At 38.2% G+C, this 14,764-nt stretch overlaps 1 protein-coding gene across 6 annotated transcripts in view; it reads right to left on the reverse strand.

The window, feature by feature from the left end:
• TAX1BP1 (Tax1 binding protein 1) overlaps positions 1–14,430 on the reverse strand; it is a 39,486-nt gene extending 25,056 nt beyond the window's left edge. For 2 of the 6 annotated variants that reach the window (XM_087947794.1, XM_087947791.1), the window contains exons 1-5: positions 14,290–14,430; positions 13,768–13,879; positions 4,299–4,482; positions 2,473–2,575; positions 155–342 (exon numbers count right to left, since the gene is read on the reverse strand). In XM_087947794.1, coding sequence (XP_087803920.1) covers positions 155–342; positions 2,473–2,575; positions 4,299–4,475 — 468 coding nt within the window. In that variant the 5' untranslated portion in view covers positions 4,476–4,482; positions 13,768–13,879; positions 14,290–14,430. The remainder of the gene's footprint in view (positions 1–154; positions 343–2,472; positions 2,576–4,298; positions 4,483–13,767; positions 13,880–14,289) is intronic. The other 4 variants (XM_087947795.1, XM_087947792.1, XM_087947793.1 and 1 more) reach the window with 2 other exon arrangements.
• Between the last annotated feature and the right edge of the window lie 334 nt (positions 14,431–14,764).

Raw genomic sequence — 14,764 nt, forward strand, 5'->3', positions numbered from 1 at the left:
TGAAGATAGCCCAAATCTTATACAAAATCATTCTGCTTGAAACCAGTTTTGGTTCAACTACATTTGATATAATTTTCTACTTTCTTCATATTCCTAATATAAGATACTAGTATAATAATAAACTGTATTCTAAAAATTATTTGTTAATTCACACCTCAAGAAGTCCAGCCTTTGTAGTCACTACCAACATATCAGAATTTCCTTCATCTTCCATTGTTAACAATTCTTCAACTGGAGACGATGTTCGAAATTGGAAAGGGGTGCTCGCTCCACGTATTTCTCCCTTATGTGTCACATAACAGAACTGGTAAAATTCTCCATCATCATTTGGAAGGTAATACCCTGATAAAAAGAAGAATTGAAAATACATATTTGTTCTTACCTAAATATAAGGCCAATTTTGTCTAGTGGTTAAGGCACCAAATTAGAAACCAGAAGTCTGTTGAATTCTAGTTCTGCCTTAGCAGTCGTGGGATTCAAAAAAATTTGCTACCAGTTCTGTGGGCGTGGCTTGGCAGGCATGGTATGGCTTGGTGGGCTTTGCTTGGCAGGCTTGGCAGGGGAAGGATACTGTAAAATTTCTATTCCCACCCCATTCCATTAACCTGCTTTCCAGATCCGTTCTCCTCTGCAGGCAACAAAAGTTGGGACTTGGGAGGCAGAGCATAGATGTGGGAAGGGCCAGTCAGAGGTAGTATTTGCTGGTTCTCCGAACCACTCAAAATTTCTGCTACCAGTTCTCTAGAACTGGTCAGAACCTGCTGAATACCACCTCTGTGACTTAGCCAGGAAAGACAATCATGCTCTCTCAGCCTAGCTGACCTCACAGGGTTGTTGTGGGAAAAATAGCAGGAGAAAGGAGTAGTAGATATGTTCCTGTCTTGAGTTCTTTATGAGAAAATAAAAGCAGAATATATGCACACCCATACATACACACCCACACATAAACAAGCAAATATGCACACATGTTGTAAATAAAGGCAGTTATTTCAATTATACAATAAAAGCAATGTGTGAGTAACATCATAGTGTTTTTCTACTTGCTATGTATTGCAATGCAATAATAATCTATTTTATCTGAATTCCAAATGTTATATAGACATAGATAAATCTAATAAATGATAAATAATAAAAGTCTTCTAACTTCCACCAATTTTTGATAGTATACAGTATCTCCTAATACTGTTCCATCACCTCTTCTTGCAATAATCACCTTCTCTTGATTTTCTCATTCTCTTATCCATTTTACAACATTTTAATAAACTTCAAGGATGACAGAAAAATAAGGCTACAAATACTACTATTACAAAAAGAAGGTTGCTTCCCAGTTTTTTCTTTGTCCTTCTGAGTGTAAATGACAAAGCATCTGACAAGAAATCCATACTTAGCCAAACTTCAGTGATAAATTCAGACTGCAGAGACACCACTGTTGTTCCAAATAGTTAAAGCTTAGTATGTTTTAAATTGGTTAAATTAGGTCAAAGTGAGAGTACATAGTATAGACACCAGCTTATTTAAAAAAGTATTTTAAAATATGGTTTAAAACCATCTGGATGCATTCAAATTTTATTTTCATTATAACATTTTCCATTTGCCTTACTTATGCATATTTGGAAAAACTCTGCAATTACTTACATGTCATGTGCAACCCGCAAAGGCTGTAAACCTGTGAACCCAAATCTAATTAATTTTCTAATTTCTGCAAGTAAGCCCAGGGTGTACAGATTTTATAGTTCAAGAGTCCTGATCAGAAGGCCTAACTCTAGTGATAAAAAATGGAATAAAATGAAACTTCTTCTTGTTCTAATGTATTCATTCACATTTATATAATAACTTTATTTGAATATATAAAAATAAAGAATCTAATTGATCCAGAATGTTCTTCCAATTACTTTAAGTGCAAAAAATAAAGTTTATGATAAATGCAAAATTAATACTTCCGGGCTATAAAAATTACAACTTGAATTTGACTATTACCTGGAAGGCTTATATTATAATCAAACAGATCAATGTCTATCATAGAACCTATTAATTGGAACAGATATACAGGATACATGTATTATAGGGTCATTTACAAACCAAAATTCCATTACAGAGAATTCATACAAAATATGAATAGATTCTATCAGTGGAAATTAATTTAAGGAGCTTTGCCTATTCATCCTAATCCTTGGGGGGAAAAGTTTCTTCTATTCCAAAGCAGTCCTTTTTAAACTGCTTCAATAAATGGTAAAGAATACTTCATGTCTTATATTTAGCCCTAGTTTGAATATGATCAAATTACTGTTGTGCAATACTAATTTTATATTCTCAATTCGTTATTCAAAGCACCTAATTAAAACTGTTATATAACCTAAGTAATTTTAGTGTAAATCTAAGAAATGTTTGTTTCAATTATTTGTAATAAAAATATCACAGTATTTTTGAAATGTTAAATAAGACACATTGCCTGTTTGCTTCTAAATAACTTACCTTGGAAAGTTAATACACAATTAACTGTTGAACCTTCCACATAATTTTCAGGCATAGGTGACCAAAGAAATGTGTAATAATCTCGTGCAGTACTCCAGCCAACCTAAAGAAAATGAAATGTATAAAAGATAATATATTACAACAGAACCGTGGATTAATAGACAGCTATAATTTTCCATACAGTTTAACAAATATCTATGCATCAAATAAGCATATAAGGGAGAATAGAAAATAGAAGTCAATGTTCTGGACATAACAAAGTACCATATTTTTCGGAGTATAAGACACACTTTTTCCACCCAAAAGTGGGTGGAAATGTCTGTGCGTCTTATACAGCAAATGTTGCTGAAGACCCACCCACCCGCTGGCTCCCACCCTTTGGCTTCTGCCTCCCAGCAATTTGCCTCCTTGCAGGAAACAGCAAACAGCCTGGTCAGCTTCAGCACAGCCTGATTAGCACAAGCAGCTGATTGTCGGTAGGATTAGCCTCCTGACGCCCAGCTGTTTCAGGCTGCAGGGATTGCCATCCCTATTGCCGCCTCCACACACTCCATTTTCGGTCTCTGCATTCCATTTTCAGCCTCCACATGCTCCATTTTTGGCCTCCATGCACCCCATTTTCCACCCTTTCCAATCCCCGCCACCCAGATCGGGCTGAAAATGGGGCACGCAGAGGCCAAAAACAGAGCATGCAGAGGCTGAAAATGGGGCATGTGGCTAATAGGCAATGGAGATCCCTGCAGCCTGAAACAACTGATCATCGCGAGGCCGAACCAACTGACAATCAGCTGCTTGTGCTAATCAGACTGTGCTGAAGCTGACCAGGCTGTTTGCTGTTTGTTGCAAGGAGGCAAATTGCTGGGAGGCCGTTTTGTTTTCCTTGTTTTCCTCCCTAAAAGCAAGGTGCGTCGTATACTTGTGAGCGTCTTACACTCCAAAAACTATGGTAATTAATTTCAGCATGTAGTCAGCTGCTACAAATCAAAAGCAATAGAAGTTAATCTTGCATTTCCACCTACTTGCTTGCTTAAAAGTACTACTCTTCTTGGGGAATATAAGAAAAACTTTAATGTTTTTCTTAACACTGACAATATTTATGACATTAATAATATGTAGTCAGTGTATTTTATTCTAGTTAACTGCAAACTGGAATTCTATTAAGGTATAAAAATATTCCTAGAACATACATACAATATTTACTAAACTCATGTATAAGATTTTGTTTTGTTTTATTAAAAATCAACAAATCTAAAAGTGATTTTCTAAGTAATTTGTGATAATATTACCATCATATGGAACTTCATTCTACTGTGTTTGGACACAAGGCTATGCCCCTAAGGTTTATTATTTTTGAAAAATCTATTCCTAGAAATGTTTCAGCTATAAAGATGCTGGATGAGGCAATAAAGTATAATAGTTTATATTATAATAAAGTAAAGCATTTAATGAGTCATAGGCAAATAAAATCCTTTTCTTTTATGAACAAGTTAAATAATTAATCTCCCGCTTATTTTTTATTGACCCAAGAAACATTGTATGTGCATATGTGTGTCTATTAACAGGAGAGACAGAGGTCACTTTTATAAAATCATCTCTCTTAGGATCTTATGCCAGAATTTGCATTAAATTGATTGGACAGCTGATATGTAGATTATTCGGTAATAAATAAACATGGCCTCAAAAAGATAAAAAATTAACCAATAAAATTACTCCTTAAGCATCAATATTTTAAGATAAAAGTCACTTGACATTTTCACTTGACCATTACCCAGTCATTCTTTTTTAAAAAAAGCATTATATATTAAAATATTACAGAGACTGCTTACCTTGAAAATACCAACCCAATCTTTTTGGTGAGGGTGTATATAGGGAGTCAGAGTATAATGGCATTCAAGATACACATTAGGAAGATAACTTTTTGCTACATTTTGAAAGATAACATGTGCAAAATTTGAAGTCTGGAGGGTGCTGTTTGAAGATGAAGCCTCTTGAAAAGATGACATAATTGCTCTGTAAAAAAAATGTAACTGTTTAATTGATGCAATAACATTTGAATGACAACGTATAGATTAAAAAATTTAAAATATTTACAGGATTCCATCTGCTTCAATTTTAAAATCCAGGCAGGAGGTCATTTTATATAATATTTACTAATTTGTTGGCATTACATGCATCACATGCTGATACATTGATTATGTGTTACATATTTATCCTATAGTATATATCTATAAAAACTCCAAGTGGTGAACACTGTCTAATGCAATGTCTAATAACCCTAACAACAAACAAACAAACAAACCTTTCCCCCCAAAAACCACCCAGTGAGATGGGCTAATAGAGAATGACTGGGCAAAGTTACTCAGCCAGATTCCATGCCTATGACAGCTCATAGCCTCCTCTTTTCAAGGCCCACACCATGACCACTATACCAAACTGTCTCTGCAGTATATATTATACAGAGAGTATATAAAGAAAACACTCTCTTCTATTACTCTCCTCATCATCAGATGCAAGAGATGCAATAACGGAATGCGGTAAAGGAAACACATCTGAAAACAACAATGAACTCATAGTGACAGGTGTGCCAATTAGAGAAGCATCAGAACATGGGAAAAACTGAATTCATCCAAACCTCTCTATCCTAATTCTTTATGAACTATTCTTTTTTAAGAAATCCTATCTTGGCTATGCATAAAGCAGAAAATCTTCTTATGTCTGGCTTTGCACTTCTGAATATGCCCTTCAGTTTTATTTGTCCTGAATTAAAGTTTTACATCTGTTGAACATGAAAAAGACTATAAGGGATGGTTCCAGTTGTATCACATCTCAAATTCCTTTACTCCCAGGTTCCATGGCATATGAGCAGGAGCATATAAAGTTTAAATAAAATCTAACAAATACCACATATCTAAAAATGTAGGGCAAGCAACTATAAACCAACTATTATATTAATCTATCAACCTTGACTGATCTTGAAATAAGTATGGTTAGGTCTGGTTAGTATTTGCACCAGGGACTACTAGGAAATCTCAGAGTTCTAAATCAAATGACAAGTAAAAAACTAAAATAATTCCAGAAAATAACAAAAGCAATTCATTGCCATAAAAATATATGGATCCCATTCACAGCATAACCATCAGCTGAATTTGACTTGAAATCTTTCTCCTTGCCTGCATTTCTAAACATTGGAAATCTGGCCAAAAAAACACTTTCAAAAGGAAAACTATAATCTGCTGAATTAAAATTATTTTAATTAAACTTAACTAAAGATAAATGAACTCCGTAAAACTTTTTGAAATAATGTGTTTGTTACATACTTACAAGAGAAGAGAATATTTGCAATTTAGGATTGAAATAAGAGGTCCTTCGTATTCTCTTGAGTTTGATTGTTTTCTTGCAGACAATTCAATAATCAAACTAGGTAATATCATCAGTGCTATGGTAGTAGGAAGTGGGGTCTGGTCTTATTTTATATTCTAGTCTATTGGCTTACCGGTCAGTAACCCTAATTGCTAATTACTTGTTAAAAGGAAATCTAGGGCAGGATGTTACATGTGTAGCTTGTGAGCATTATTTTCTTGATTATTAGAAGTCTAGCCACCCCAAGTTTCAGGATGGAAAATATTAGCCATTACTTTGCATTTTGGATTGAGTCGTTAAAGCCTTGGGAAATCTTAAAATTTCTAAATTTATTTCTCAAAATTAGTTACATCACTACTTATACCAAACAGTGCCTCCAACTTAAGATATCTGAATTTTAGAAGACTTGTTAAATACATATAAAAATATGAAATTTTCATTAGTAAAATATTGCTAAATTTCTCTGGTTTAGTAAAAATTTGAAACATGCTAATATACTATCACATTTATTTAAAGCAACTACAAAATTATAATTTTATCCTTGAGTCATTCTTTATGGATAAACAGGGAGAACATTATAAAGGATAAAATTATTAAACATTTTAAAATGTACAGAGAATCAATGTCTAGTTTAAACAACATATCATTCTTCAAAAATTCTAGTAAACATAATGACAGAATGATCAATACATGTATGTGATTATGTTCTTGTACTTGAATTTTTTTAACAAAATCCCAAACAAAGTTAGCATTTACAGAATAACATTGAATGTTATCACTAGACATTTAAAGTTAAACAGTTAAACAATAGTTAAACAGTTAAACAACAGTTAAACAATAATCAGAAACAAATAATGCAATACAGCCAAGAATCTCAGTTGCTGTTACTGAGCTTGGCAGTGGATTTGTTACAATTATAAAATGGTCTCTTTTTAATCAAGATAATAAACATGTAAATACATTGTAAAATGTTCAAAACAATCAATTAAATAATTGACTTAACTGTCAGAATATGTAGTTTTGTAATTTAAATAGGCTTAAGAGAAAATGAAAAAAATATGGAATCTAGATCTATCAATAGATAGTACCGTGTTTCTCCAACAATACGGCCTCCACCAATAGGAAGCCCCACCATGTTTTATTGGCATAAAATCAAATTAAGCCCCTCCCCCCAAATTAAGCCCCATATTAAACATGCGAAATGGGGGAGGAGCGGGGGGGCTTGCCGTTAGGAAGTACTTTTGTTGCATGCCCGGATATGGTGCTACCTGCATTGGTGAGGCACTTCATATCGGGAGACCTCCCACCGTTGCTTTCTCTTCTCCCTTGCTGCCGCGGCGTTAGAGCAACGCCGCGGCATTTGGCGCAGCCACGTACGGCCAGTCAGGGCTCCTCCCTGCAACCGGAGCCTGAGGAGACACTTGGCTTCAGCCGCTCCGTCTTCCTTTGCTTTGAAGGTAAAGCGAATTATTTTACAAAGCCTCCCCTGCCCGGGAAGGCAGCCCAACCCACGATGGGAGGCTAATTTCCCGAGGCCTCTTCCGTTCCTCCCGACCTCCCTGCACTGCGCCTCTGACGCGCGGTCCCTCAGCCCAGCGAGCTCTTCCACCTCAAAGAAAGGCCAGGCGGGCTGCTGCAGAGACAGCAGCAGCGGGTCTGGGCCGCCATGCAGCGGAAACCAGCCACCACCCTTAGCCCAACGCGGGAGAGCAGCGAGGTTAGCGCCCGCCAGCCCGTCCTTCCTGCCTTTGAGGCACCTGCACCGAGCGCTCCACGGCTCGGTTTCCCCTACGGCGGGTCCTCCTTTCGTCAGCGAGGGGCTGCGGGGAATCGCGCGCCCGAGAGGATCTCTCCTCTCTCTCCCCGCAAGGTCAACGTCTGCGCTGCGGAGGAGAGGGCTGCAGCCAGTTCCTCCTGCTTGCTGAGAGGTGAGGAAGCCACGGCTCGCCCGGGTGAGATTTGGGAACGAGGGGCAGGACGAGCACGCACACACCGCGCTCGCTTTCCCAGCTCTGCCCAGCATTTACGGCTCTGGCGCAGCCCTGGCGGGCAGCGAGCGCCTCCCGCCGGACCCTCCGCTCATCCTGCCAGGGCCGCGCCAGAGCCGTAAATGCTGGGCAGAGCTGGGAAAGTGAGCAGCGTGTGTGTGCCCCTTCCTGCCCCTCGTTCAAATCTCACCCGGGCGAGCGCCGCGCTTCCTCACCTCTCAGCAAGCAGGAGGAACTGGCTGCAGCCTCTCCTCCGCAGTGCAGACGTTGACCTTGCGGGGAGAGAGAGGGAGAGATCCTCTCGGGCGAGCGCCTTCCCCACAGCACTCCGCACAAAAAGGAGGACCCGCCGTAGGGGAAACCGAGCCGTGGAGGCGCTGGTGCAGGTGCCTCCAAAGGCAGGAAGGACGGGCTGGCGGGCGCTAACCTCGCCTGTTCTCCCGCCAAGGGCTAAGGGTGGTGGCTGTTTCCGCTGCGAGCGGCCCAGACCCGCTGCTGCTGCTCTGCAGCAGCCCGCCTGGCCTTTCTTTGAGGTGGAAGAGCTCGCTGGGCTGAAGGGACCGGCGCGTCAGAGGCGCGCAGTGTAGGGAGGTCGGGAAGGAATGGAAGAGGCCCCGGGAAATTAGCCTCCCCACGTGGGGTTGGGCTGCCCTCTCGGGCAGGGGAGGCTTTGTAAAATAATTCGCTTACCTTCGAAAGCAAAGGGAAGACGGGAGCGCCTGAAGCCAAGTGTCTCCTCAAGGCTCCGGTTGCAGGGAGGACTGGCCGCACGTGGCTGCGCCAAACGCCGCGGCGTTGCTCTAACGCCACGGCAGCAAGGGAGAAGGGAAAGCAACGGTGGCCCGAACCCGAAGGTCTCCCGAATATCCAAGCTGTCGCCGCCCACCCACCCACCCGAGGATGCAAGGGGGATTAAGTCACCCCCGAAAAGACGTCCTAGCCGTTTTTTCGGGGGTCAAAAAAAAATAAGGCCCGGCCTTATTATGTGAGAAACACGGTAGTTAACCATATTATGAGAACTGTGCTCAGAGACAATACATTCTGAATACCAGTGATAGGGAGAAGATACAACAGTGGAAGAATATATTATGAAATTAGTTTTCTGGAACACATAGTTTTAATATTTTTATCATTTTACATCATTTTACAGATTATTTCCAGAGTCTTTTGACTGGAACATAAATTGCATGAAACAAATAATGAAAAATACTTATCACAAATTCAGTTATACAGAACATATGTATAACATCTAAAGTAATTATCAATTAACAAATTAAAGACTTGTACTTGTACTTCATTGAGACATTGACAGAAAACCTGCTACCTCATTTCTAATATGACATCTAAACCAGTGGTTGCCAACCAGTGGGCGGGCAAGTATATTTTGGTGGTCTGCAGAGAAATGTCACCCCCAAAGCACGCCCGCAAAGCAATTAATCCAGGCTGCACAGGAACACAAAGCTGCGCCGCCAACATGGCCTGCAGGAACACAAGGCTTGCGAACAACATGAGGTAGTGAGGGGAGGGAGGAAAGGGAGGAGGGGGGAACTTGCCCCACTCACCCCACGCGCCTGGCCTGGTCACCAGGCTTTCTTTCTGCTTCTTTCTTCTTCTGCTTTTGGTTGCACGCAAGAAAAGCAACAAAAGTCTTTCTCTCCTCCAAACTCTGCCAGAAATGAATCTTTGGGACCCTGCAAGGCATCCTGCTCCAAGAGACTGTGCTGGTGTGACAAGTCTCACAAAGACTCATTTCTGGCAGAAAAACTTCTGCTGCTTTCCTTGCATGAAGGCAAAAGTCTCTCTCTCTCTTCCCCTGAGAATGGAGCTGGAGACAGTTTCCTGTGATCCCAAATAAAGAATGATCGATTGGTAGGAAAACAGGGTGGGGAATTTTCCTGCAGACTTTTTTTGAGATTTTCCCAGGGTCTCTGGTCTGGGAGATTTAAAATTATGACTTTGGTGGTCCCTGAAGTCCAAAAAGTTGGTGACCCCTGATCTAAACTATCAAAAATAGTTACAAAATTTCAGGAAATTTCAGATATACCATAGCAGTCTATTCTATTGATAAGGTTTGCAAAGCTCAGACAAAATAGCTTCAATTGTATTATTGTTCTGGTACCAACACTTTCATGGTAAGAATATCCTTGCCTGCATTTCTGAAATACTGGGAGTTACTAGTGTCTCAGCTGTTTAAGAGACATTACCAATAAAATTATGTGCACATTATTTCCAGATATACATTTTGGGAAATTCTGTAATGTTCTGTAATGTTTTTCTCCAGATCACACCAAGCCATTCTAAAGTATACTGCGCATATTAGTAACCACAGGAGAATTGCATGGATCAAATTTCCACATTACCAACAACACATTAACACATTGCATAATATTTACTACTTTGTTCTCATCTGCAACCATTCAGCTCTGCAGACAATTTGTATTTTTAAACCATTTTTAAACCATATTACTGTTAAGTTATGAATAGGTTGGTGGACATGTGTTTCAGACACATGTCCACCAACCTATTCATAACTTAACAGTAATATTTCTTCAGCTCCCAAGCCTAAGGCCTTTCTTGTACCTAAAACATATTCACCAATACAGATGTATCAACAATCAGGTGTTATAGACAATTATATAAATGTACAATAAATTATCTGATTGGCTGCCATTTTTCTTCTAAATGCTTTCTTATTCATTTGATTCATGACCTTTAAACATTCCTTTGCACTGTAGCATTTTCTCTGGAAACATAAATAAAACATATTGTAATTGATCTCAGGGGCTAGGCTAATTGGTATATCCCACATATGAACTAAATCAAACCCATTTTTACAACTATGCAATAGCCATATTAAACATAATTTACATTAAGAAATCCTAACAAACTAGTATTATTAAACATTAGGCCTGTGAACAAAAAAGACAAAGTGCACATGGGCATGACATAGCATATGTCAGTCATTCCTTAAACAAGCTGTGCTTTTCCCTGGACTGAGCATTCAGGAATCCAAATTAAATCCAGATTTTTACACATCCACAATACACACAATTGCTGTAAATCCCATGAGCATGAATGCACATTTCTATTCCAACATATCTCATTTATCCCACTGCAACCATTGGTCACTCTTTTGTCTTTCAGATCATTTCATGCTATGATGCCTTGCTTTCTTAAGCTTATTCAGCAGCAACAGTTTATTTTCTGCTGCCCTGAAAAGCAACCAAAGTCTGGTCTTAATCTACTCATTCCTGGTAATATAGTCCCTCAAATTAGACCCCTGCAGCACATAAAGTGCTAGTGTTCCTGAAAGAAGATTCAGCTAAACTGAAAACTTTCTTAGCAGTATATTTTTCAATGTGATACAAGGCATCATCTGTTTACAATGACACTCCACTTTTTGTACATTAAATAAGCCAGTGTCTCAAAATAAGAAATTGGTCTCTCCACTGATATTGATAGAAAGACACAACATTGTATTTAATTAAAATATATTGTTGGTAATCTTTTAACTTTGCTTTCTATTCACTTTTATTATTTTTGCAATTAACTCACAGCATTGAACATATTCCTACCAATAATTTTAAGGAAATGATATAAAAATTAAAATATCAAAATACCTCACCAATGTTGTTCTCTTAATTATTGCTATTATTGACTGGCCTCAGATTGTATTTCTGCATATTAATCTCAGCATTAAACTAGTGACTTTGCATTCTGGTCTATTAATCAGAGTTATCTTATTTTCTCTTGCATATCAAGAGAATGCAATAATCCACATATTCTAAAAGAGTAGGTTATGATGAAATCTTACATTCCAATTTTGTTTAATAAAGAGTTCCAAAATACCCATTAGAGTTTAATGAAAGGAAAAACAAACAAGGTAGGTTTCTTGCTTTCCTTTTATCAAGAGGCTCTTTTATTATAAAGTGCATTATAACACTTTTAATATTTAACCCAAAACCAATATCTATTTTTGTTTTATGTTCTCATTGAAATCACTTTCTTTTCATCATATAGTTCTCTAAAGCAAGTGCCTAACAGAAAGTAATTCTGCAATGTAATTAATTTTGCAAGGTCTTCTTCTATTACCTTTAGACTGGAAGAAGAGGCTAATAATAGGCTTCAGCAGGAAACATATTGTATTTTTATTCTTTAGAGTGCTATCTTGGCATTTTGCCTAAAGATGACTTTGGCAACCATGTAAAAATTGAAAATTACATTAGAAACTATAATGGATTGAAATATTCTTCATATTAAGGGCTACGTTTCTATTTCAAGGTCTAATATGAAATGCTGGTTTAGAGGCTTAGCAATGTAATCTTATAATTTACTCAGAAATAAGTACACTAACAGGTTATTTCCAGATAAGATTTAGAATTGCAACATAAATTATAAATGGCTTGAGTTCATAGTATCGGAACACTGGATACTGAGAAATGTTATTTCTAAAACTATACATATTCTGTGTTGCTGTTATTGTGTTATTTAAAATTTATTTATAAATATGTACTTCTTTATCTCTCCCCTTAAACTCTATGACTAGCTGTCTTGCATTTCAATACTTTGCATTATTCTATCTTCCTTTAATCAGGCAAATAAAAACCATAATCAAGCAACTCCTTTTTCTAATATTATAGATTTTCTGATTTTTTTTCATATTAAAATCACTATCATAAATGTGATTAGAAGATAATAAGTTTCTAACAATATGTATTTTGGTCTACTGTTCAGTAACAGAATTTGTAACTCTATTCATCCATATTCAGAAATCCATTACAATATGTTTAATATAACTGAGGTGGTCAATGAAGCATCTATGGAGAACTCTCTCTGATGTTCATCAAATTCTGCCTTATGTAACTTCTAATTTTATATTTTTTACTTATAATAAATTAAGCAAAAATAGCCTTTAACATTTTCATTTATAAGAACACCTTTGGTATTCAGAAATTTCAAAGTAACTTTAGAAAATAATAAAGGATTGCAATCAACATTATGTTGGAAACTATATCCATCAAGAAAAAAAGGATAAAATAAACTAAAAATAATAGAGGTGCTTCAAGAGAGGGAGTAAAGATGAATTCAAGAGCATACCGCTTGATAAATAAGTTTTTAATAGACTGTACTCATCAGGCCTTGCAAGTGCTTATCTAAATAACTGGTGCACATAAATTACAATTCTACCTGTCTATTAAGATTTGTGGTTTATTACAGACATGGTCTTCAAAAAAAGTAGCATGACCAGCAATAACTACTTTTTATACATTCTATATACAGAAATAATTGTTTCCCATAGATTACTATTGCTCCAGTAACTAGAGCTTTGAATTATTTATGAAATGCATATTATACACATGCTCAATCCTACTAGGGCCTACATAACATGTAAAAAAAACTTGCCTTTATAACACCAAGTTTTGTTTTCCATTAGAAACTGCAATACTGCAGAGAAAAATTCCAGTCTAGTTGAAAATTAACAAACTTGATATTTTTTACATTTATTACAGTTAATGACTATATGAGAATTGTATAATAAAACTAATTCCAATGACAAATAATTGATTTCCATGCAATAATCATTTACAAATCACATGATTCTTGTTTGCTGTGATTATCTTTTATCTGTTGTTTATCTAAAGTTTTCTGCTGATTTTGCCATCAGCTGCTTGCCAAAACAGGCTGCGGTGAAGAATAAAACCTATGTCTTTAGGGTGTTATATACAATTAGCAGGTTTGAAAGGTGAAGCTGAACTTCAGACAAAATATTATCACTCTGCACTAGTTTTGTCATTGCTTGCTACAAACAAGTGTGAAGAATCGTTTTAAAAATCCGCTTTGCCCTTTCTCCCACTCCCAAGTAAACTCAGCCGTGGTCACATAGTACAATGCCCAAACAAATAAACCATGATATGATTAAACAAGACGGAATGGCGATCTGGTTTACCCGATTCTTCCCCAGTGCAGCCGAAATACAAACCGTCTCGCTCTCAGGAACGGATTCTGAGGCGATTCCAAACTGGGAGCAGAGGCGCCTACCTGCCGAGTGCTTTCGCCACCTAAAGAGATGATTAATCCGCAAATCTACAAATCTCCTTCAGTACGCGACCTTTCTCCGATTTAACCACTCCAAACCAGCGCTCCGTTTCAAAAACCCCAAATTATGCAGTTTACGTAATTCCTCACCAGTCCAGATTAGCCTGATCATCCACCCACTTTTACTCCAAGTTTAGTTCGGGATCTGGTTTTCTTCCATCCTCACGGCCTTTCCCACCACCCCTCCCCACATCCAGGCTACATACACGCGTACTGTCAGCCCACGACTCAATACCTAAGCTTCGCTTCTAAATCCCCTCCGCGGGCCGATTGTTTACATTCAACGGCCTTCCGCCCTGCTTCCCTCCACTGCGATGGGAGCGCTAGTGTATTACCACACGCGGTCGGCGCGGTCCGGATAGCACCATCAAACCTCTACAACCTACCTTCCGATCAACACAGGTTAAGAAAGAGACCGAAGAGGCCTCTTACCCAGGAAGACTTCGGAGACTTTAGTATTTGCACCACCCCACAGCCGCCATTATATCTCACAGACGGGAGTCACTTCCGCTTCTTCTCCACAGATTCAATGCGCGTAAAAGGGCCGCAGTGACTCCGCCTATCTGGACATTCCGACTTTGACGTTTCGAATCGAAATGGAATCTGCTCGTTGCGTATTTTTAGACAAGATCTGCTGTGACGTACGCACCCAGAGGTCATGAAGCCCGAAAAAGCTTTGGAATATGTCACTATAACTGTGTGAATAATAAAGCTGTGGAAAGGGAATTTCACGAAGGCTGTAGTGTCACAAAAAAACAGGAAAAGCCCAAGGGAACATCAGGTCAGCCAGAAAACAAACAAACATAGGAAAAGGAGTCAAATAAAAAGTATTAAAGAATCCCTACAGA

Source organism: Notechis scutatus, chromosome Z (assembly GCF_049901735.1).
Source record: "Notechis scutatus isolate UNSWTSFEM ecotype Mainland chromosome Z, rNotScu1.2, whole genome shotgun sequence".
Taxonomy (NCBI): domain Eukaryota; kingdom Metazoa; phylum Chordata; class Lepidosauria; order Squamata; family Elapidae; genus Notechis; species Notechis scutatus.